Here is a 24,912-nt window from a genome sequence, read left to right on the forward strand (position 1 = left end):
CATTTATAGTCAAAGGACTTTTCCCACCCAAAGAACCGTCTTATTTCAAGTTTCTATTTCGTAACTTTGAAAATCTCAAACACTCACCCATAGATGATTAAAATTAATAATTTTAAGAACAAAATTATTATTTTATCTATAATATTAAAAATAAACTAAAGTTTAATTTCTTTCCCCCTAAACTTTAAAAAGTAAAAGTTTTTCTCTAACTCAAGTTTTAAAAAATAACATTTATCCCCTATAGTTTAGTTTCTAGTTCTCCAACATTATCGCCAATGACAAATATCTCCAAATGTCTTCTATTCCTCCGACGGCCAAACTTCTCTCATTTGAAAGCTTTGATGATATCGATTGATGTCAAAAAAAACTCCCAACTTCATCAGAAAGACAAAGCTGTTCATTTTTTCAGACAAAAGACGAGACTCTCATCTTCATTGGGGAGACGATATTTCATTTTTTTCAATGAAACATCATCTCTTATTAGGTTTAAGATTGTCTATCAAGGGGAGATGGTGAGGGAGTAACTGTCGAGGGAAGAGAAAGAAATGTCATCGGAGAAGCATTAGAGTTTGAAAACTAAACCCTATCAGGGAAATGTCATTTTATAAAACTTGGCCTATGGAGGAAATTGTTAATTTTTTAAGGTTTATGGAGGGAAAGAAATAAAATTTTAAGGGATTAGAGTTTCGTTAACTTTAACCACTCATTAGTGGGTAAATGGAATTTTTAAAGTTAAAAGGTGAGAACTTGAGGTAAGAGGATACTTTGGGTGGGAAATAGTCCTTTGGCCCTCATTTATCTATTCATGGAAAGTTAAAGTTAATAAAACTCTAACCCCTTATAATTTTATCTCATTTTTTTCTTTTAAACTCTAAAAACTAACAATTTGCCCTAAGCTAAGTTTTGAAAAACAACATTCCCCCCCCCCCCCCCCTAAGGTTTAGTTTTCAATTCATAGTGACAATTCTGATAGCCTCTCCCTCTCGACGCTTCCACTTCTATCCATGGTGTCTCTCTCAGCACATCTCCCTCCTTTTACTAACTATTCAAACTAGAAAGACAAAGAACTTCATTGGTGAAGATGAAGCTCTTTGTCTTCCCCACGAAAACATGAGATTTTATCTTCCCAGATGAAGACAAGATCCCTTGTTTGCATTTGGGAAGATGAAACTTTTTGTCTTCCCAACTTAAATAGTTGGTTGGAGGAGGGAGAGATGTTGAGAGAGACACCACCAGAGGAAAAGAAAGCATTGAGAGGGAGAGGTTGCTGACGATGGTATCGAGAATTGAAAATTAAACCCTCGAGGGAAAAATGTTGTTTTTTAAAGCTTGACATAAGGGGGAAATTGTTAGTTTTAGAGTTTAAGGGGGGGGGGGAGAGATAAAATTTAGTTTATTTTTAATATTATCGATAAAATAATGATTTTGCCTTAAAACTAACCATTGTCTATAAATGAGTAAATAGGTTATTCAAAGTTAAAGGGTAAAAATTAGGTAAAACATCATACTTTATGTGAGAATAAGTCCTTTGACATTTAATAAACAAAAAATTGAACTAAAATTTCAATTCTCACAATATTCCAATTATGATAATCAAACAGGTTTTTTGTTTACTACAACAGTTATGATGAAAATAGAACGACCTAAGAGAAGAGGTGAATTAAACAATTTATGACAATCTTTGTCAAACTAAATAATTAAACCAATTTATTTAATTTAATGAATGTTGACTATTTTAATGCATTTATGAGAATGACAAAAGATATTTTGAATAATCAATACAATCAAAATAACATAATACAAAATATAAGTTTGAGAAATGAGAAAATCAAACACACAATATATAGTGGTTCGACATAACCCAGCCTATGTCCACTCCCCCAAGTTATCTCTCTTGGAGTATTTCAATAATCCTTGGTTGACAAAATCCCAACCAAACTTTTCTTCACAATAAAAATAACTTCCAAAGTGCTATTACTCTTTACAAGTACTATAACTCAATTTCTCTCACTAAAAATTTTCTAGCCTCTTTAAGAGTGAACCTCACTCTTTTATAGTGTAAATTTTTGTATAAATTCAAAATATATTATCTCTCAAAGAGTGTATATGAAAATTTAAGTTTAGTACAACACATTGAAAATGAAATTGAAAAGTGTATAAGAAAGAGTTTTGAATAGAGAAGAAAATTTGTAAGTAAATAACTCAAAATTGATTTGCTCTCAAATATATGAAAGTTTTTAGTGGCAAAAATCTATCCCAAGTAGATTTATTGGTTATATAAGAGAAAATAAAAAAAGTTACTGTTGTATACAAAAACTAGTCATTTTAATTTTTCAAAAAAAAAACGTAAAATTTGGTCGACCAGATATAATTGAGTCAACCAAATGTGACGTGACACTTTCATAGTGTCTACGTGTCATTAGCTGTTAAAAAATTCATATCACAATTTGGTTGACCAGAAGAAATTCAATCAACCAAATTTTATAACATTTTACCCCTGAATTTTTAAAAATTTTATTTGCCTCTAAACCTTTGAAAAGTGATAATTTAACCCATTTTTACAAATTCTTTCAAAACCAACTTTGAGATACGAAAATGTATTTCACAGAACTTCACCATTTTATATGAGTTAATAAACTTTGATAAAAATTTGACTTAACCCAATAAGTTTGAAAAATAACATTTTAACCCAATATGTGAAAGATATGAGAAAAAGTATTTAAGTGAACTTTCACATACAAATAAATATTCTAATCAAAACAAATGCTTCAAGATTACAAATATATCTACTTAAACTTGAGTTTTTCTTCAAATTTTCACGAATTCTTCATTTGAGTCTTGTCTTTCATTTTATCTTAATACTCCTTCAAGTGTATTAGGTAAATTTTTACAATCTACACTTACACTCAAATAAAGTCATTAGTCAATATATTTAGAGATATATTAGTTTGTTATCATCAAAATAAAAGTATAATGACTCCTTGAGTCAACATATGATCTACACTTTTCTACTACCCCTATGAGCAATTACTTGGACGCTTCCTTCCTTTGGGTGTTATCTTTTGTAACGTCGTCGGGAGGATAAACCATGCTTCCATCGGCAATGTCGATGGCCACCGTCCGAATTTCACAATTGTCAAACCTAAGCATAAGGATTACCAACAATTAGAAGGAAATATTAGCAAGTATAATCAAGGTCTGGTTGGCCTATGATTGAAAAAGTAAACCAACATAATTCTCACCGTGAACATAGATTTTCCATTGATGGATTCTTTTCGTTTACAAGGTTTTTTAGAGTTTGCTGCAAGAATATACCATGGCTAACTATAGCAATTTCCTTCTCCTGCCTAGTCCATAACCTAATAAAATGAAACCACTCTCAAAATTAATCAATTAATTCTCAACCGATCCCATTCTATATTTATAGCCTATAAGTTATCTATGTCAACATCACCATTGCAAAAACTTCATTCCCCTTGCTGCAACTTCTTCATTGGACTCTCTAATGTCAGATTTCCACAAAATGTCATCTTCACTTTCTATCTGAAAATAAGGGGAGAAATAGAGAAATTAGACTTCGGTTGCATTTGAAGCTCAAGCACTAGTTGGAATTTTAAGTTGACGACATGTCAATTTAATACAGAGACAATTAACACTTGCCAATTGAAAATCAATTGTCGGGAAAAGAGTCTGATACTCGCTGATGCTTCTTCTCCTATTACATGGTTCAAGCCCCTGCAGAGACAGACTTGCTTGAGAATATTGTCATCATATCAACTGAAACTTGTGATCAGGTGATTTAATTATTTATTTTTTTTTTTACTCTTAAATCACTCAATCAGATATTACTATTTATTTAGACAATTTATTTGTACAAATAGTCTTACTTATTTGAAACATACCCAACGTTCTCGACAATGTTCAACCACTATAATTGGAGGACCATCCAACTTGGCACACTTGCCACCATTCTCTGCTGCTGTGGTATGCCCATCAAATCCATTTGCTTGGCTTTCACCACCAAAAACTCCAATAGCTGTCTGCAAAGTTCTATAATCAAATCATGACACATTATTTAGCTATCCAGTTAAATATTTAAAATTGAGTATACGTAATTTTATCCATAAATTCAATAGAAAATACCATAACTACCTTAACATCGGAGAAGTGATTACTAAATCTATTATCTTACTTAATCCTTTCTCTTGAACATATTTGCGCACTTTTTCCACCTGATACAAAATCAAAGTCATTTACTAAACAAGTTTCCCAGCGATATATAATAGTACTTCTCCTTTACACGCGTCATTATAAGTTGACTTCAACTCCTATGTATCTCACAGGAGTTGGAGTTTGTTAAGAGGAGAGCTCAAACATTTTTTTCATAGTAAAACTTTTACCTGCTGCAATCCAAGATCAGAGAGTTGTGCATCAAAAAGTTCTTGAGATAACAATGCTTCAGGGCCCTTCCCTACGTCTGTGTTGTGGACGCCTTGTGCATGTCTAACCTGTAAGTAGAATTAATTTAAGAGGCTTTCCGATCCAACTTTTCAATATTTAAATTGGATTAGACTCAAAACGTATATCTGATAAGAAAATGGGACAAACCAGATGAAGAATTTTACGCCCGTGGGCTGTTGCGGCATCCATATCTGCCAATGACACGTGAGAAAAATGCATCGGATGGAATAAGGAGACTAGACTAAACTTGCATTACAAAGGTTTCCGATAAAGGCAAATTGCTATTTTTTCCTGTAAGTAGAATCAATTGGCATGGCCCAATACAAACAAAAAGGGACAAAAATCTTAAAAACCATGGTTTCATATCCATGGAATTCTCCAAAAGCTTCATCAATTAACTTTCAGATTAGCGTTACTTTCGCTCGGATCATCTCAAGACGTGTTAATAAGCATGAACATGATAAATAAACGAAATCGAAGGATGTTTCTGCCTTACAGAAGCCACTGAGACCAGCTTAGCATTTTAGAATGACCCAGTAAAAGAAATTAATCAATTGCAGTATGGAAAATTGATGAAAAATATTAATTGATTTGAGGGGATTAAAGGGAACATACCAGAGAGAGGAGAAATGGTAACCCGAAGCAAAGCAGGTAAGACATTCATGTCGAGAAATTCATAAGAATAAGCAATGCATGGGCGGGAGATAAGACAATGAGCAGTTTTTATTGACAAAACGCGCAGATTATTTAATTACAGAAAGATTTTTCAATTAGACATTAGTTGAGTCATCCATGCTCCATGCTCTTTAGGAAACTGCCACGAAAGTGTCTACTCTCCTATGATATTACATTCAAGCCACACCTACACGGCTCCACCTAATCCACAAATTAAGTGATTCGCATGCGCAAAGGACAAACAATTGATGATACAATCAAAACCGACCGTACGATCAGTTGATTATATTTTTAATCAATTATCTGAAATTTTACTTTTGTTCTTTTATAATTACAGTTTCTTTATGATAAATATTTCGTTAGTTTTGATATTGAAGACAGTATTTTTATATTTGTCATGAAGCATATTTTGTCGTATTAATTTTGAATATTACAAGCTTGGATTGTGAGGTTCTAGATCTCTATTAGAATAATGTGAATTGACATTGCAGACTATGAACTGGTCAAAGTTTTAATTCATTTAGCACTCTCAGATTGAAAAAGAAAGAAATACGTAGTCAATATCTACTTTTGAAAAGGAAGGATTCTTCCTGATCGTGACCCAAAAAAAAAGAAAAGGATAAACGCTAAGGGTTCAGGGGTAGTTTTTAAATAGTAAAAAATAAGCTTTTTTATAGAAGACTAAATGAAGTATGAAAATATTTTATGATGTCATAGTGGGTGAGAATATTTCCTTAAAATATAAAAAGAAAATGATAAAATCTTGTGGGATTGAGTAATATTAACAGATTAAATGAATTAAAAATTAAAAAAAAAAAATGAATCAAGCGAAAAGAAAAAAGCCAACATAATTTATAGTGTAAATACGATAAGCAAGACTGAGGAAAGTTTAATATATATATATGAGTAATTTAGTAATTTAAATGTTTGTGTTGCCACAATCATATTTTTTTAATGTATAGATTAAAATTTTTGACAAAATTAGTTCTGTGATTTGTACGAAGACTATGGACAAAATGTTCATGTAAATGTATGTCTTTTAAATATGGTAGGCATATTATTAGAGTAATATGAAAAAAATGAACATTCAATCTAGCTATGATTTTTTATGCAAAATAGAAATTACAAATAAAATCTTGGAAAAAGAAAGCGACCAAATCAATGGTCGTCTCTCCTCCTTTTGCATACATATGGATGAAACAATCACGTACTTTCCTTGATGAATTCCTGAGCTAACAAAGTAATTTCTTTGCTTCTGCATTTTTTTCTTGACCTATTCAGCATATTTTTTTCTCCTCCTTTTTCTTGACTTAGAAGAGAAAAAAAAGAGTCAAGGCATGTTAGTCCAATATTAAATTCTATTAATATCTACTAGAGCTAATATTTTTTTGATATAATCCGTTAACCCGATAGGACAAACAGAAAATTATATTGAAGTTGAATTTTTTTTATACAAAATTTAATTCAGATCAATTTGATACGTCTCAAAACTAAATTGGATTGTGTAAGGGTTGTCACGAAAGTAACTCAAATTAACTAATTGAATATTTAAAAAAAAATACTACTTTAACAGAATTTGTTATAGACAAATTAAAAAATTGTTAAAGGACAAATAACATATAGTTGTAATTATTTCAATTATTCTTGATTTTTATTTAAAATTTTTATTGTGTTGCTCGGTAGAGAGAATAAAATTTAAATACTAAGATCATTAAAGAGTTTTAATGGTCTTGATATATTATTTTTTAGATCATTTGTAGATAAGATAAATTATTACATTGTATGTTTTATTAATAGTATATAAGAGTTATTTGATATAGAAATTAAAATGATAGTAATACTTAGGAGATCAAAAACAATAGAAATTTTGTATTAGGTTAACTGGAACATATTTTAAATTTGATTAAATTTAAAATATTTTGATACAATTCAAGTTTGAATGGAGTTAGAATTGAAAGTTTCTAACCCAAAATCCAAATTGATATAACATGAACACAAACAGTAAGGTCTAATATATACAGGATGAATACCAGCATGTCATTAAGAGTATTTGTTGGTAAAGAATCCTTATTTTACAAAATAAATAAATAAATGAAACAATGAGAATAAGCATGGTTACAGAATCTTGAATATTAAAGTTGTAAATATGCAAAGCAACCACTAAAGCAGTGGGCATCGAATTTATCCGCAAAGGGTAGGCGGTGCAGAGGAATCTGTCTCTGAGTCCATCATGCTGCAATTGTTTTAAAAAAAAAAAAAATTAAGCATTAATTTGCATTACGATGAATAGAGAACAAATAGCTGTGATGGTTTTGCAGAAATAATGTTGTCACCTTTTGTTGACGACGACCACCGATCGAAGCTCACAATTGCCAAAGCTAAAAAAAAACACCCTCTGATTAGTGATAAATACCATTGAAATGAAGTTACAACTTTAAAAGCTAGGCATATGGAATATTATCTTATCTGGGTACGAGCAAGACAATACTCACCGTTTGGTCGATAATAGAGTTTCGTTTGATTGAGGAGGAGCTTCGTTTTCCAAAGCATAAAGTAAGAACTGCAAGATTACACCATGGCTCACTATTACAATCTCTTTTTCTGGTCGCGTCCACAGCCTGCAATTTGTTTTTTTATTTATTCCAATGCCACAAGATAAGTAAATATTAGAGGAACCATTCGAAATTATACTGGAAGAAAATGCAGTATTTACCATTCCACGAATTCCACCATTCTATAAAAAATCTCTTTATAAGACTCTCTGATATCAGGGTTCCACAATTCATCTTCGTCACTTTCCATCTGCACAATAACCAATACAAATTAAGGATATAAGTATATTTAAAAACTCTTTTAACGCATGCTTCAATCGACTTACCAATGAAAAGTCCATCGAGGGAAAAATATATTGATATTCGCTAACGCTTCTCCTCTTATCAGATGGACGAAGGCCCTTAAATTAGGAAATGCATCAGGAGAAAAACCATATTTAAATCTGTCTAAAATAAAAATCACAGTGGAAAATAATGTTAACAAACGCACCATACGGTCTCGACACTTCTCAAAAGCTAAGAATGCAGGGCAACTGCAGCAATTGAGACCTGGCTTTGCATTGAGATCGTTTGCCACCGTAACTGGAGGTTTACATTTATCTAACCCATATACATTCATGTGGTCTTCACAGCCAAAAACTCCAACTGCTGTTTGCATTGCCCTGAAACACACATGCATGGCAGTTGTTAGTCAATCCATGGCATGGCATGTTACAAATTTTTCTTCATTTTGGTTTTAAAAAACCGTATAATTAGATGTTGTAATAATAGTTTACAGATAAACTTAAATTATTAATAAAAATAAATTTAATATACTTAAAAGTTATGTTCTAATAAATAACAATAGCACAAGTTTAGGGTTTATTAAACTTTTAATAGGGGTCCAATAGCATATTCTCTAAAATTAATATATTATAGTTTTACAAATTTAAAGTTGTCGTTTGGATAGATTTAAAAGTAAAAGACTAATTACTTGATATAGGTAACTTCAAAAGTTTTATAGTAAATTTTGAATATATGACGTTTTAGATATTACTATAATCTTAAGGTTTTTAATTCAATATTTTATAATTTATACATGAATATTGTGAAATTAGAATTAAATAATTTCATTCTATTAATATATATTAAATCTTACATTGTAGTATTAGTCAACATTCATACAATAAATCAAAATGATCATACCTTAACTGAGGAGAAACGACAATTAAATCGATCTTTTTTAGTAGTTCGTTTGCTAGAACACGCTTACGTAATTTAGCCACCTATGATGAACCCATCCAAGCGATTTTAGAGAAATAATTAACTAAAATAGGATAAAAGAAATAATGCATGGCGATTAATTATGAGATTACCTGCTCCCTACCCAGATCAGAGAGCTCAGCATCAAATAGTTTAGGAGACAATAATGCCTCAAGACTCTTCTCTGCTTCTACGTTGTGCATCGCTTGTCCATGCCTCACCTGGTATGTTTATTTGTACATTGTTTAAATAAATATCTTAAGCAAAGTGTCTTTGAGCAAGACAATGAATTGCAATTAAGGAAAGTGATTAAAACAAACAAGGGCATAGTAATATATATAGTACAAACCAGGTGAAGAATTTTGCAGGAGTGCTGGGAGAACAGAAACTGAGTGGTAGCTGTAACCATTTCTGCAAATCCATGGAACAAAAATTATAATTACTTAAAGTTTTTAGGTGGACCATATGACAATCTGAAGAAAAGGGTTCCTCTATCTTGCAGCGAAACAAAAATGGAAACAATCTTGCAGTAAAATCAAATACTTAAGTGTTTCAATCCAGGATTTTAGAAACATTCTTCACAAATATCTTCTATAAGATCGGAAACTATAATTTAAAGAAAAGATATAACTGAAACTAACTCTTTAAGTATATGGCGTCAAAAGGAGAAGAAACCGGTGGTGGCAATTAGCACGAAACAAGAAAACAACTGAAATTTCAAAAAATGGCTTACGACACAATTATGAAGGGCTGAAGAAATCATGCATATATATATATATATAGTAACTCGTTTCAGCCTTCAATCTGACGATGGGTTTACTTTGATTCTTACTGGTACTATTTAATGTTGTTCTTTTGATTATTTTACGCTTCTAACGTTTCCTAAGGATCGAAATTCTGAGAACCTTGCTTTGAAACCGCGTGTAATTTTCCTTCATGCAAGAAATGCTTCCTCTGCGTGGCTAAATCACAAGCATAATATTGTAATTAATTCCTTGATCATGCTTACGACGTCTCCAGTTTGAATGGAAATGAAAGAAATTTCCTTTGGATTAGAACTTCTTGTAGGACACTCCTGACGAGTTTTGACTTTGAATTGAACTTCAAACAAAATGGTGAGAATTTGTCAACGAATTATATGATTATTAATTCCATGCAATTACCCATGCAGATCATCAATCAATCAAATTGTATTCTATAGTTTTCTTCTTAATTAATAAGAATTCAAAATTTAATGGAATTAACTAAGAAAATGTTGTCTAATTACAACCAAATTACAGGCTTACATTTCCAATCCAATAATATATTAACAAACAAAGGCAAAATCCAAGCAGAAACGGGTCACAATTACATAGGTATTCCAACTATAATATAATTAGTTTTTTTCAATAACATAGGCTTAATTAGGTCGAGGAATTGAATGCAACATATTTTGTAAGGTGATTGGGAGGTGGGCTGCGTTTACTCGGTTTAGAAAATGGGTATGGGGCCATTACTCGGTAGCAAAATCTTATGGTAATTTCATTATCATGAATACGAGTTGGAGGTGGCAAAATGGGAAAGTCACCTGCATTACTGCTGGGTAACTCATCTAAATATGGATATAAGTTTTGAATTTTCGGATCTGTTCCCCTTTTAGACTGATACTTGCGGGTAATAAATTTTCTCGGGCTGGTTGAATATGCCCGTGGGTCACCCCTTTTTTCCTATTCATTTTTTTCCATTTCAACATTAAACTTATGACGCACTCAACACAAATTTACATATTTTTCCTTCTTTTGATATAAAATAAACTCAAATCTATCATAAAATCAAAAAATTTGTTGTGTTAAAAACAAATTTAAAACATATGAGTATTAAATATTTTATTATAAATATCCATTTAATGTTTAATGCTAAAATTCTTTAAATTTATAAAAAAACATTTTTATAATTTGAGGTAAATTTTTATTTATGTATTTGAAGAGAAAAATATTCAAAATTAAAAAATACATTAAATAATAAAAATAGTAAGAAATTAATATTAACGGTTACCCACGGGTCAGCCTGTATTTGTCAGACTGGATACAGATTTACAAATCATTACTCATATAACTCAATCCGTCTTTTACCGATAACTGTTTTACTCATATTTGTATCAATCTACCTTGCCCCCGGCTCGCCTGTTTGTCAGGTCTAATACGAGTGCATCATCCTTTGTCTTTGTGCGCTTAGAAACGGTAGTCTGAATTTTTCAATGAGTAGCCTTTACTTTGTTCTGACTATGGCACTTACATAAAAATAGGAGATTAAGCAATAGGGATGATAATTCAGCTGTGAAATTGATCATTGGCTTGCCTCTTTTGAAATGCAGAGGGATTTTTTTTGATAAAAACAGAAATAAAAATAAGGATGAGTAAAATCTCTATAATTGAAAACACCCAATTTGTCCCCTCTTGACCCATCCCCTCCCTTACATTATACAATTAGTTAGGTGTTCAACCCCACCCAACTCATATTGAGGACAAAGGCAGGGACGAAAAGGAGACGGGAAGAAATTTTCCTTGCAAGGTAAGTCTTCACATGTCATTCCTAGGATAGGGACTAGACATGAACAAGAAAAAATTTCTCCTATTAGAACGATGATTAAAATACTCGACTTCTATTTAATCCGTTATCATCTCTAAATTGCATGAAAATACATAAAATAAAATGTTTTTCCTTTTAAAATGTTATCTTCAAATCATTTGAAATGAGACTTGCATATTTTACTCAATATTATCGTTTTCCGAAAAAAAAAAACCTTTTGACACAGATCGGTAACCATACAATTTACATCCAAAGGATAAGCAGTTATCTCCATTTCCTTTGTCAAGGGTTCAGATTTATCCATTTCTTTTATGAATTATAACTCTGAATTAGTACAGTTCCAGCACTTGGCAACCTGGCACCATTAGTTCACTGCACCCCGGATTTACTTGTCCGACAAAGTTAGACCAGGTTTCCTGGTCATTAGAAAAAAAAAAAGACAAAAAAGAACCTGGCACCATTAGTTGCTAATACAGAAATTTGCTATTTCTAATCCATGCAAGTTGACATGAATCATCATTGAATTGAGAGTGGCAGGTTTGAAGTAAAACATTCTTAAGTAGCTGATGAATCAGTTTCGTTCATCGTAAAATGAATTGGCGCCCTACTAAGGCTTTAAATTCTTGACCTAAACCAATAAAGAATCTTTATCAAGAAAATTTTGGTACCAAATTTATTTTGCATAAGGTAAAACTCTGGGCGAATCACTTATGCAGTTATTTTATACCATATCTGATTCCTGCTTGATCACGGAAGCCCAGTGCACAATTAGTTAGGTGTTACTTTATCCGGATGCTTCTCATTGGCAACATCACTAGGAAGATCGAGACTGCTGGGAATCTTTCCGGGGAAGTTTGTTGTTGCGGAGTCTGAGCCCAACATACTGCAGTACACAAAGAGAAATAATTAATCAATTTAAGAAGAGACACTAGTTGTGGCTAAGCTAGAAAACAGAGTTCTCCCTGAGTTCTATTCTAATTAAGCTCACCTTCTATCAACAATAACCATTGAGCGAAGCTCACAATTAGCAAAGCTGCAGTGACAGATTGCAAAGCATATCAGTACGTTATCCATGCTGAATCGAACGAATACTTATTTACTACCCACTGTCAAAAACTTAAGGGAGAAACTTTATCTCAGAGGAGTAGTATAGATTGATAGAGATTGGAACTTTTAGTTAATTCAAAATTATCACTTTTCTGTGTCCAGGACTGAAGGTTTACAAGGAATTAAAAAACTAGGAATGAGGCACTAGACAGTGTTCAATCCAGGACAGGTAAAGAATAAGATTAAAGAAAACGATCTTCTGCTTCTGGTCCTAAGAAATGATCCAGCAATGCAAAGAATATGCAAAATGGCATAAAGAGTAGAAAGTAGCTAATTTTGAACAGTGAACAAAAATCTCTACAACCTCTACGTATCTATAATTTGACTTCAACAAGGATATGGTAAGCATGTTAAAGCTATACACCAACAATTGAAGTTGAAAAGTATGAGGTAACACTTACTGTTTACAAATTTCATTCTTTATAGATGGATGACAATCATTTCCAAATGCACTAAGGGTATGATACAAAAATCCACTGTGAGAAACAACTGCGATCTCCTTCTCTTTTCGTGTCCACAGCCTGGATCAAAATTTATTAACGAAAACAAGTAAATAGTTGGGATTAAACTGACTCCACTTTTGCCACAGAACTACATGTCCGTATGCATCTTATTCATAGGTGAAACAAATACTAGGGGAAGATCCAAGAAACATTTCAAGTCTGGATCAATTTAAAAGGGAGCCTTTATAAATCTAATGGTAGAATGAAGTCATCTAGACTCCCTTTTTCATATTGAAATTAATGGCAGAGAAATATGACAAGTTTCTCCACCATTCTTACAGTTCGATTCAACATGATAACAAAGCAAAGCATAAATGCACACATCAAAAAGTGCCATGTATGAGACCTACCAAAAAAAACAGAGCCATGTATGAAATCTAAAACTCAATGGAGATCCTCATTTACATGGAACAACAACATAACCACTACCGGAAAACATCTAAAAATCTTTGGTCTTTGTAAAAGCATAGACAAGAGTGTGAAAAGTTAAACCCTATGATGAATCTCACTAAACAGATGGAATCCTACTGACTGCAATCACACTATTCCATAGTCACCATATAAAATTTGAATAGGGAAAATGAGAAGTCACCAGTTTATAAACTCCATTCCCCTCTTTGCAACATGTTCATTTGTCTCTCTAGTGTCAGCCGTCCACAAAATGTCTTCATCATTTTCTATCTGAAATAGATGAAAGAAGGGAAAAGGTAAGAAATAACTGTTAATCTCACTAAGTGACATGGATTCCAAATTTATGACCAACAGTTCAAAAGTATGGCATTAATAACACCTAATCCACAACACAAAAACCGATCACAATAAATTACTTGCCAGTGAAAAATCAAAAGTAGGAAAAAGAGGTCGATACTCGCTGATGCTTCTTCGCTTATCACATGGATGAACTCCCTGAAGAGAAAGAAATAACATGAAAAGAAACACACAAATTTAGAAACAAATCTTTTTTAATTTATAAAAAAATTCTATCAACAAAAATTAGAAACCCTAATATCCAAATTCATTCTTAACAGCAAATATTTCTCCTTCCATAAAATTTTGAAATACAGGCCCAGGTAAATTTAGATTTGAAATCAAAACAGCTTTTGAAACTAGATAGTTCTGAAAAATAGAAACAAGGAAATCAATGGTGCTCCATGATTAACTCTGCTGCAGAAATATTTGCACAATCTTAAAAACCACCAAGTGATCACATCAAGTAGAGTGTGGATCTAGGTGTCAGCCTTGTCTGCTTTCTAAACCACAGGACCAAGGCCATGCCCTGAATCATTTAGGCACAAAAGTTGTACTGAAACCTTGACAAAATTTTGGATGATTTAGAAATTTAGTCTAGTCTTCATCAATGGAACAAAATGTTGTTAGGCCTACTAATCTAGATTTGGGAGTGTTCATGAATTCAGAATATAATAAAAAAGCTAATACAACTTAGATTGACTGAGCGCCAAATCATTTATACAGTAATATTATAACTGCTAGCCCAAAACTATATTTATTGTCAGAATGCATAGTGGCACATTTACATGAAATTAGTTTTTTAATAGTAAATTAGTTTACAGTTAAAGATCTTCTACCAAATAAAGAGCTGGTTTATTACTTTCCGTCTCTTTGTTTTCATTTCTTTTTCAGGTAAACAGACTATGAACATGTTAGAGAAGGAAGTTGTATTCTGTCTGACTAGCCTTCACTATGTATATTACATACCAAATGTTCCCGACAAAGCTCAACTGCAATAAATGATCGGCAATTTAGACTTGAGATTGCAGAACGGTTACTGTTCCCTGCTTTTTCCACCATCAATGGAGGTGCATCTATCCCATCTACATACCCTTCACCACCAAAGACTCCTACTGCTGTTTGCATAGTCCTGCAGTTCAAATAATGGGAGTCATGAGCGAAAATGCAAGAATGCTTAAACAATGATGAACAGTATGCAAGCAGCAATCTAGTTCTTTCACAAATAATACCTTAATAGAGGGGAAGTGATGACCAACTCGATTCTTTTAGAAAGTCCAGTTTCATGAACATGCTTGTGCAACTTTTCCACCTGGAAAAATACCGAGGTATCATTCTAAATCATTGTTCTTCACTAAAGGCATTGTATAATATACATCACAACATAACGGAATAAATTCTAAAGGCAACTTTCTGATAAATATTCCAAAAAAGGTCGCAACAACAAAAAAATGCCATCTGAATAGTACCAAAATTCAGAAACATTTCAAGCTAAAGATTCTCTTTCTTGCTCAAGCGAAACAAATGCAGAATTATCATGGTCCTAACAGAAAATCATTATGAAATAAATTCTAGTTTTTATTACATTAAAAACACATGAAAAGATCATGGGAACTAAATTGATAATGAAACAAAATTTAAGCGGTGATTACCTGCTGCCAGCCGAGTGGGGTAAGGTGTGCATCAAAATAATCATAAGACAGGTAAGCATGAGGGTCCTTTTCCCCTGCCACATTGTGAACACCCTGAGCATGCCTCACCTACTTGCAGAATTTTACAATACCATAAGTCTTCTCAAATTGTAAATCTCTACAATATTCAAAGGGAAAAAAAATAAAATCTTGACACAAACCAGGTGAATAGTTTTACATCGGTGAGATGGGTACAGACTCGTGCCAGTGGTGGAACCCATATCGTCTGCGTTCAAATGTAATTGGATTTCAAGATTACAAACTAACAGAACTAAAATAATAGCATCAAGTGTGTGGAAAACTGGCCAAAGAACTCAGATAAATGCAAATATGACAATCAACACTTCAAGATCTGGCCTAAGCAAAATCATCACATTTGATAATTCTAAGATAAGATAAAGAGATTGGATAAGAAAGACTACACCTTGAAGAGATGAGAAACAAACAACAGGAACCCTGTTACGAACAAGAGAGGAAGGGGCAATTTTAAAACAAGAGAAGCTGTGTTTTTGATGCAGTGAAGAGGGAGAAGGGGTGAAAACTTGAAGGGCTGAAAAAGTAGAAGCAGGGATAAAAGAGCAACTAAAATAATTAGGGAAAGAATATAGTAACATCGTCATGGCTTAAATCCTGATGATGTCCGCGGAGTGTGGAAGTTTCTTATAACTCGGGTCCCTGGGAAATCGTGAAGAAGAGTTTTTCTTGGTTGGCTTCATTGGCATCTTGGCTGCTGGGAATATATACCAAACTCGAAGCCATAATTTATGCGTACTTCCTACTCAAGCCCTTTTGACTGGACAATCACCACCCACTTGGCATCTTCATTTTCGTCTCTAATTTTTGCTCTTTTTTATGATTTAACTTCCAACTTTTAAGCACTCAAACAGGAAGACCGAAAGATCGAGGGAGGTAAAATTTGACTTGTGTACATGAGATGGCAACTCTTATTAGTATTATACAGAAGATTATGAGATGATTGGCCTCTCTCTCAAATAAAAACTAGAAAGCTTTCTTTCTCATGCTTTTTTATATTATTGTCAGTAAATTATAATAATCTGGAATTGATTAAGCTGGCAGGTTCAATGTATTGTAAAGCAACTCAAGGTTAGGTTTATTCCGAAAAAGGGAATTGATGTTCATTATGTTTAAGAATAATATCATAGTAAAATAAGATAAATTCTTTGATAATGCCGTTTCTTGCTCAGCCTAAGGTTAAAATAGAGAGATTATTAAAAACATTAATGGTAAGCCAAAAGACTTATTTATACCAAAGATTTACTTCTATTTGTCGGTTGTTAAAGTTAATAAAATCCATTAGTATTAAAGATTTAATTATCATTTAATAAATAATATTAAAAAATACTAACAATTAATATTTTCTTGTACCATTCAAGTTCAAAAATTGTCTTTTTTTTCCCAAGTCCCAATTTTTTTTTAGTTTACAAAATTGACTTTTCTCTAAGTTTTTAGGGTTTCATACTTTTCCACTTGAACTCTTGTAGGTACCCCCCTTAAATTGTTGAAACTTTACCTTTCACCCTTGATGCTTGCAATTCTCTTGTCAATCACTTTTCAGTGTCCTTCTTCCCGTCTCTAGCTCCCTTTTTAGGTCAAGACTAAGTCTCGTCAGCCAAGTCTTTCTCTTAAGCAGCTTCCCTTCCCTCTAATGCGGTTGTGACACCTCTTACTCCTTGTCGTATTTCTTCTACTCTAGTCGTCCCTTCACGCAAGCTTTCCTTTGTTTCACCATGATTTCTTCACTAATCCAAACTCGACTTCTAACCACTCTAGTCAAGACACATTCATCTAACTTCAAGAGCGAGAGAGAGCACCAACGAAAAAATAATATAGGTTGTCAGTTGAGGACGAAGATGATCATTGAAGAAGAAAGAAAATAAAAACCTTAAGAGAAAAATATAATTTTTTAAAACTTAAATTGGCTGTAAAATGTGAGTTTTTAAAATTAAGGGGGAAAAATAAAATAAAATATTATTTTTTTAATATTATTGATTAAATGATAATTATATCCTTAATATTAACAAGTTTTATTAATTTTTAATAATTAACGAAGGATATTTGAATTTTTAAAATTTCGCAAGTGAAAGTTTGGCTATGGAATAAGTCTTTTAGCCATAATTGTATCATGAATGATTAATTAAATCAAAACTGAGATAAAATTTTCCTTTTAGTATTTTAATTGGCGGACTGAAGGTATGAATATTAAGACTCAAGGCCAAAACGAAACCCAAACCCAAGATGAAGCCCAAACTGGATGAAGGATGCCAAGTACTCAGCCTAGAAAGCGTTGGGCTGGGCCACCAAAAGAGTATTGCTAAATAGCTCATGTATATTAACGTCAGATAAGGGAATAGTTAAAAGGAAAATAGGGCCTCGGTGTCTCGTCTTCCTGATTAAGACATTGTTCTTGTCAAGAAATGGGCAACCGTGATTAGAGATTTTTTTTCAATTATCGAAAAAATTCAGTTGTTTTGTCTTTACTGATGCATAAGATGGTCAATTAATATAACCAGGAAGTAGTTGTAAAGGGTTGTATCTACATATCTGTGTGCGCGCCCACTGTTTTTGCTGGTCTCTTGTCTGGTTTATATGGAGATATTCAATGGTGAAGTCACAGTCACAGAGAAAGCATTTTTATTAGTTGATAAATCATCCATCTGTCCTGCAACTTCCCTCTAACTCAGGGCGATGAACAGCCAGCACTAAATTGTACATGAGAATGCAGTTAATGCTTAAATTTCTGCATAGTCTTTCAATTACTTACCAGTAAACATGTACAATGAATGCAGCAAACTTTATCAACCGTCCTTTATTCCCCCTTCCCCACCTTTCACTCTCCATGAAAGCGAAATGATAATGAAACACAAATCACAGTTTTGGGTTAGCAGCTAATGCCGACAAAATGCTTTCAAGCACAGGCGAATCTTTTTTATTATCATTTTTTTACGTAATTCTGACACCATGCATAAATCCTCAAGCTAACTTTATTGCTAAAAAAATGTTTTATGTTTTTAAGTTCTAGATGGTGTCTAGTTCATGCCTAATAATTAATGGATTTGATTCGCCGATGTGTTTATACTGCTAGAAATATTCAGTCTGTATTAGAAAGACTCTATAAATTTTTATTGTCCTCAATAAAGTTGGGTTTGAGCCGAGCCCTTGAGTGAAACTAAATTTGAACTCGAACTCGAATTCGCAAAGTTCATCTCAAAAGTGTTTAAACTCGGTTTGAGTTTAAACCTCAATTCGATACTAAAATACTATTGTTTTTATGTATGTTAGTTGAACGATGTGGTTTTAGTCAATTTGGATCGAATTTTTTTAGGCTCACAATCTTGAGGAGTCGAATACTCTAAAACTCGAATTTGAGTTCTACCAAAAAATGTTTAACTCTCAAATTCAAACTCGCTTGAGTTAAACTTGTTTGAGTTTAGCTTAAACTCAAATTCAAAAATATTTAATTCTCAAGTTCGAGCTCACTTGAGTTGAACTTATTTTAGACTCATTCGATCTCAAACAAATTTGATTCGAATCCAACTCTAATTCTCTATAGGTAAACAAAATTCTCCGGCCTAAAATTTCCTGTCAACCGCAACTTGATACTTTCCAACTAATTAGGAGAATCGAGAATGCCTTTCATGAACTTCCACAAGTTAATTTGGGTCGGCAGAATAAACAATTAACCGTGCATGGATAAATCTATGCTTCCATAATAAAATATAAATCACAATCAAATCAATGATCCAACTTGCAATCATATAAATGATTTTTTAGGTTTGTTTCTGTATAAAGGTCACTACCCTTACTTGACTGGCATTCAGTGACACCAACGTACCGATTGAAAAAGTAAGAGGTGAATAAAATTCATATAACAAGAAACCAAATTCCTGAATTGATTTTTTCAACCTTCTATTAAATATAAATAGGTAGATAGCTTTTTTCAAACTCGTAGCAGCCAGTTGTTCTTGTAAAAAAGCAACCGGGTAATCTTGAAGAAACTATATATTATATATGGTCAAGATTGTTATTAATGAAACAAAATAATTCTCTTGTTGTATAAACGTAGAAGAATCAAGAAACAAATTATAATTTTTTAAACATCATGAGCTTTCAATCTTCCAAAGGACAAACGTTGGATTTGATTGTTGCGTGACTACCAAACACTAAGTCGCTCAATTTTGTACAAATTTTCATTAGAAGATCCTTTTGGTTATATTATAATTTGAATTCATAAATATGGTTGTTGAAACTTGTGGGTCTTCATTTATATTTGAGGAAACCATGACTGGCCTTGAAAGAATCTTAGTTTATGGAACAATATGATTATCTAAATACCAATTGAGTTTCTAAAAAGGTTCTTCAAAGACCATCAGTGCCTTGACTTTGGAAGTAATTAAAGATGATAACGAGAAAGATAAGAGTCGAATATCTTAATTCATGTCCTTATCTCTGTTTTCACAAAAAAAAAAAAAATTCCTATTCTTGATACAAGGATGACGAAGAATCTTTATTTTCTCTCATTTTCTTCTCTTCATCCCTACAAGAAAATTCTCTATACATTTCCCTTAATTCCATCCTCACTAATGATGAAATATTTATTACGTGTTAAGTCATATTTGTAATTATTTAAAATTAATAATTTAATTTAAAAATGTTTAGAAAATATATAAAAGAGATGATGAGTTAAAAATATATTTATGTTCTGACTACATGAATTTTAATTATTTTTGTCTTTATCTCTATCTTTATCAAAAAATCTTCTCCCTTCTCAAAGAGAGGTGGGCTTAAGACAATTTTGTAGAGTAAATTGTCATCTCTATTTGAAAGATGATTTGATTTGTTTTGGCATGAAATAACATGGAGCTGATGAAATAATAATCCAATGCCCGACCAAAGATTCGTGTTCAATAAATTAATTATGCATGGTTTGGCTTTAATATAAAGTAGTGCTTCTTTATCACGAGTTGAGCAAAGAAAAATATATAAGCCAGACTATGGCAGTTGATTATCAAGCGAGAGACATGTAAAATACACACACACACACACACACATATAGATATTGTATCACATTTGGAGCCTAGAATGCCGTTTTAATCTTCTACGTCACCATGCCCCCACTCTTATTGGCTAGATTCAACTGATTTCATATGTTGCGATTTTTCAGCATTAGCGTGCCGAATCCGCCCCCACAAATGGAGATTTCTCAGCAAAATACAAAAACTTACTAACCCAGTAACCACCCTAGATGACAAGGAAGTACTCCAATTAATTTGTGTGAATTGACAACTGATAATGGGAGCACTTGCATGCATCTAAATTTGTCATCAAGCACTATATATGATAGAGTAGAAACCCAATTCTTGTCGACGACAAATTCAACATTTTACTGCATTTTATTCAACCTGATGAATTTTGCCAGACAGGACACCCCTGAAAAAGAATGCACCGATTTGGTGAACCATTTTTATGGTTTTAAGTAGTTTAATATTCAAATCCAAGTGTTAGATTTGTAACCTGTTAACTTTACAAGCTCCACCTTAATTGCAAGATACAAAAACCAGTAAGTTAAGAATTCAATTAAAAATATCGTTTAAGATAAATATGAATTCATACCCTCTATTGCCCTCCTTTGCCATTCAAGAATATTGAGATAGATTTTCACACATCTTCCGAGATAGACTTTCACACATCTTTTGACCAGTGGTTGTGATGTGTAGGGTTGCCCTAGTTGTCCTCCGAGAAGAAAAGACTCGTGAAGGGCATGACTTTTTAAGCCTCTAATAATGCTTACGTTTTTTTTTTTCCTGGAACTAAAGAAGTATACAAAATGCCAATACCGAAATATAATTACCGGCCTTTACGAGAGAAGAAAGTATTACCCCTCTTTTTCTTTCTTTCTTAGAAATAATGCTAATCCAAACCCAAAACATCCACACACACGAGGAAGCCATTTCTAAAAGATGGAAAAAAGACGATCTAATGATCCAACAACAAAGGCAGCTGTTTGAATAATGTAACACTGCACCTATTGGCCCCTCTATTCTGGTTCTTGATGGCACAAACAAACAAAATAATAGAAGACAAAATTAGAGAAAGAGTGGTTTTGAGGAAGACGTTCAAACCCTAAAAAGATACTGTGGGCTGTCAACCTGTATATGAAAGATAAACTGTGAAAGTAGGGTTTGCAAAAACCGCTTTGTGTCGGGGTGGTAGGGAGAAACGGCCCACGGTTTTCTCACACCACCATTTCCCTACTTTGCCTTTGCTTCCCGTGGTGGTCGTGTCATTATCATACACAATATTTATATATTGTCAATTGTCTCTTCTAAATGCAAACTATATTAATCGCATTTCACTTACTATTCATCCATCTGTCTTCTTTGTTTTTTCCTAGTTAGATACGTACAGCAACAGTACGTTTTTATTTGTATTTTGAATATATAAATAATTATATATATATTATTGTATAATTAAATAATTTTAAATTAAAAATAATATACTAATTAATTACATAATTATATAAATATATTTTAAATAAATAAATATAATATTATTTTTTGTACCTTCATAAATTTGTCTGTGTATACGTGGGTACTAAATATATTATTAATTATGCCTATCATGCAATGAGATGATGCAAACAATCATTGAACAGTCATTTGAATATAAGATTGCAATGATGTTATGCAAATGGGTCATCTATATCCTAGCTTAGTTGTGAAATTTCAGCGTTTCAACTAAGATGATAAGCAATATAATAAATTAATAATTAATAATAGAGTTTAGGGTTTAGAAGTTAAGATCGTAGATTAAATAGGTGTGTGAACAAATGATAATTAATAAATATATAGAAGAAAGCATTGATAACGAAACGAAGAGTATAAAGTATTACAACTATTGCATTTGTTACTTCTCGTAAAAATTTATCTTCACTAAAACTATGAGTAGTAAATTTTGGATTAAAAGGTTTGTCTACAGATAATGTGTCCGTTTAGCACAATTTATAATTATTGGATAATGATTATAGGAATAATTAATTATGTAATACTCGTTTTATGTATGTTTGACATCACTTTTGATTATTAGATTACGAAGAATTATAATCCAATTACGATTTTTTGATAGATCAATATAAAAGAGTGATGTTATATATACAGAGTTTTGGTACATAAATTTAAATACAAAGATATTGTATCATCTTATGATTAGATATTACTTTATATTTAATTCAAAATCATCAAATTAAATGATGACACATCGTCTATGTATTTAAATTATATATTAAAAATGTATAAATATAATTTTATTAAATCTAAAAAATTGGTTATTTGTGCTAAAATATATAATATGTCTAATACTTTTGCTTTTGGATTAGAAATCTAAAAGGTTCATTAAATTTAAGTAATAATCTAATAATTCAAAAAAAGACTAATAATAATAACTTTTGGATTGTGATTTAAATAATTTAAAAATATAATTATAATCTTCTTTCACTTAGACTATCAATCTGAACACATCATAATTAATTATGAAATCAATAAAGACATAATGAAAAATTAGAGGTTAGGGCTATTTTTGTTAATAGAATATAAGTTTAGTCTTTTAATAAGAAAATTCAAAAGTTTAATTCCTTTTATAAAAATAAATAAATGAAGTTTGATCAATAAAAAATTATCTATGCCAGTTCTAAATTTGCCCTTACTATTATTTTTAAATTGAAATAAAAACTCACATTATTTATTTAATGACATTAGAGATTAAACTCGTTTTTATGCGAAAAAAATAATATTTGGTCCTTCAATTAAAAATTTTCAAAGTATGAAAATATGTGATAGTTCAGTACTGTCAAGTGTTGTTATCTCATACAAATAAATTATATTTTCATTCTAACTACTTTATGATTTTCTTTTTTCTTTTATATTTTCACATTTTTAATGTTATTCTCCTTTATCGTTTTTTGGTTACTAGAAAACAATCAAGAGTTAATGAATTTGGTGGATGTATTTGGGGTTTGTACAAACGGTGGCATCTTGAAGTTAGTGAAAACAACAAAATCCAATCAAAACATATCTCGTCAACAATATATTTGAGTGAGAAGCGAAAAATCTAAGTGATTTTTGATAGATGCAAATCGAGTTGAGGATAACCAAGGGCAATGATGTTGAAAAGTTGTGCATAGGATTGAAAACGTGACAATAACACGAGACCTAACCCCACAGTTGTGAAAAATTGAAAGGTTGGTTGATGACGATATAAGAGTGGTTACAACAGAAGAAATGGAATCCCATTAGTACATTTTTGTAATTTTAAGCGTTTATAATTGTTAACCTTATGGTTGATAAAAAGAATTGTAATTTTTTGTGAAACATATTGTTATTACAGAGTTTTATATTCATTTTTACTAATTTTATAAATAATTTAATATAAAATGAAAATAAAATTTATAAATTTAAAGAATAAAATTTACCTTTTTATCAATTTTAACATATCTAAACTTTAAAAATAAAGTGAATACTAAAAATATTAATTAAGCTTAGTAGCCTTAGTTTACTTAAATAGTACATTATTGTGGTAAGAACCCAAAGTTGTTTTTTTGAACTTTACTCGCTGTTTTGATAATAATAATAATAATAATAATAATATATTAACTTTGACACGTGAAAAGCTCTGGGAAAGCCACGTAAACTGATGAGACTCCGTACTCTCCCACCTCATCCAATCAAAACACACTTCGGTTCTTATGTTGCTACAGAACATTACTATTTATTATTTCCAATAAAATTATTAGCATGTGGATAAATATATGTTTAATATATATTATTAAATAATTATATAAGTTTTGAATTAAATATAAATTAATATTTAATTATTATAGTTAGTAAATTTAAAAAAATATAAAATATATATAAATATAATATGATAAATAATATAAAATACATTTATAAAAAAATAGTCATAAAATTTGAATACAGTAAAAATATAAAACGTATAGAATATATATATACGAGTTTAATATGATACGTTATTAATAGTATGATTCTAAAAATATGGCAATATCAAACATAATTTTAACACTTTTTTATAGATCTTTCGGTAAACAATTCAAATATAAAGTATCTAACTGATTATTAAAGCAAATATAATATAATATATAATCAAAATTCAATCATCATAAAAAATTAACAAAGAGATTAGAAATTTAGGTGACAAAAAATCTAGTTTTTTCTGTTTTATATAGTTATGTCATTACGGGAATTAATTAAAAATATTAGAGACATTTTCATATTTTAAAAAATTTATAAAAAAAGAAAATGGTAAAAATATGCATTTAATACAAAAAATATGTAA

At 31.3% G+C, this 24,912-nt stretch overlaps 3 protein-coding genes across 4 annotated transcripts; all 3 read right to left on the reverse strand.

The window, feature by feature from the left end:
* Positions 1-2,931: 2,931 nt before the first annotated feature.
* Positions 2,932-5,227, reverse strand: LOC123203350 (phosphoglycerate mutase-like protein 1). Its single transcript, XM_044619693.1, has 9 exons — positions 5,077-5,227; positions 4,609-4,652; positions 4,401-4,508; positions 4,153-4,232; positions 3,903-4,050; positions 3,661-3,735; positions 3,455-3,543; positions 3,243-3,359; positions 2,932-3,142 (listed from the first exon to the last, which is right to left on the reverse strand). The coding sequence occupies exons 1-9, from the start codon at positions 5,123-5,125 to the stop codon at positions 3,028-3,030; spliced, it is 825 nt and encodes a 274-aa protein (XP_044475628.1). The 5' UTR covers positions 5,126-5,227; the 3' UTR covers positions 2,932-3,027.
* Positions 5,228-7,317: 2,090 nt separating this feature from the next.
* On the reverse strand, positions 7,318-9,339 carry LOC123202913 (phosphoglycerate mutase-like protein). Its single transcript, XM_044619062.1, has 7 exons — positions 9,280-9,339; positions 9,044-9,151; positions 8,874-8,953; positions 8,179-8,350; positions 7,850-7,938; positions 7,629-7,754; positions 7,318-7,369 (listed from the first exon to the last, which is right to left on the reverse strand). Exons 1-7 carry the CDS (start codon positions 9,337-9,339, stop codon positions 7,318-7,320), a joined length of 687 nt encoding a protein of 228 aa, XP_044474997.1.
* Positions 9,340-11,608: 2,269 nt separating this feature from the next.
* On the reverse strand, positions 11,609-16,528 carry LOC123203541 (phosphoglycerate mutase-like protein 1). 2 transcript variants are annotated; one of them, XM_044619939.1, is made up of 11 exons: positions 15,971-16,528; positions 15,708-15,772; positions 15,508-15,615; positions 15,088-15,167; positions 14,825-14,987; positions 13,940-14,014; positions 13,701-13,789; positions 13,007-13,126; positions 12,487-12,531; positions 12,226-12,381; positions 11,609-11,914 (listed from the first exon to the last, which is right to left on the reverse strand). In XM_044619939.1, the coding sequence occupies exons 1-10, from the start codon at positions 16,164-16,166 to the stop codon at positions 12,267-12,269; spliced, it is 1,056 nt and encodes a 351-aa protein (XP_044475874.1). In that variant the 5' UTR covers positions 16,167-16,528; the 3' UTR covers positions 11,609-11,914; positions 12,226-12,266. The 2 variants fall into 2 exon arrangements, with proteins under 2 accessions (XP_044475874.1, XP_044475873.1); XM_044619938.1 differs by lacking the exon at positions 11,609-11,914 and having other exon boundaries at positions 11,963-12,381.
* Between the last annotated feature and the right edge of the window lie 8,384 nt (positions 16,529-24,912).

This window comes from Mangifera indica, chromosome 19, assembly GCF_011075055.1.
Source record: "Mangifera indica cultivar Alphonso chromosome 19, CATAS_Mindica_2.1, whole genome shotgun sequence".
NCBI lineage: Eukaryota > Viridiplantae > Streptophyta > Magnoliopsida > Sapindales > Anacardiaceae > Mangifera > Mangifera indica.

Excerpts from the sequence above, each read along its gene's own strand:
- LOC123202913 (XM_044619062.1), bottom strand. The coding sequence starts at position 9,339 with ATGGTTACAGCTACCACTCAGTTTCTGTTCTCCCAGCACTCCTGCAAA. Across the intron at positions 9,152-9,279 it reads CCTGCAAAATTCTTCACCTG|GTGAGGCATGGACAAGCGAT; the intron begins GTTTGTACTATA and ends TAAACATACCAG. Across the intron at positions 8,954-9,043 it reads CTGATCTGGGTAGGGAGCAG|GTGGCTAAATTACGTAAGCG; the intron begins GTAATCTCATAA and ends GGTTCATCATAG.
- LOC123203350 (XM_044619693.1), bottom strand. The coding sequence starts at position 5,125 with ATGAATGTCTTACCTGCTTTGCTTCGGGTTACCATTTCTCCTCTCTCT. Across the intron at positions 4,051-4,152 it reads ATCACTTCTCCGATGTTAAG|AACTTTGCAGACAGCTATTG; the intron begins GTAGTTATGGTA and ends ATTTGATTATAG. Across the intron at positions 3,736-3,902 it reads AACATTGTCGAGAACGTTGG|GGGCTTGAACCATGTAATAG; the intron begins GTATGTTTCAAA and ends CTGTCTCTGCAG.
- LOC123203541 (XM_044619939.1), bottom strand. The coding sequence starts at position 16,166 with ATGACGATGTTACTATATTCTTTCCCTAATTATTTTAGTTGCTCTTTT. Across the intron at positions 14,988-15,087 it reads ATCACTTCCCCTCTATTAAG|GACTATGCAAACAGCAGTAG; the intron begins GTATTATTTGTG and ends TTTGAACTGCAG. Across the intron at positions 13,790-13,939 it reads CTACTTTTGATTTTTCACTG|ATAGAAAATGATGAAGACAT; the intron begins GCAAGTAATTTA and ends CATCTATTTCAG.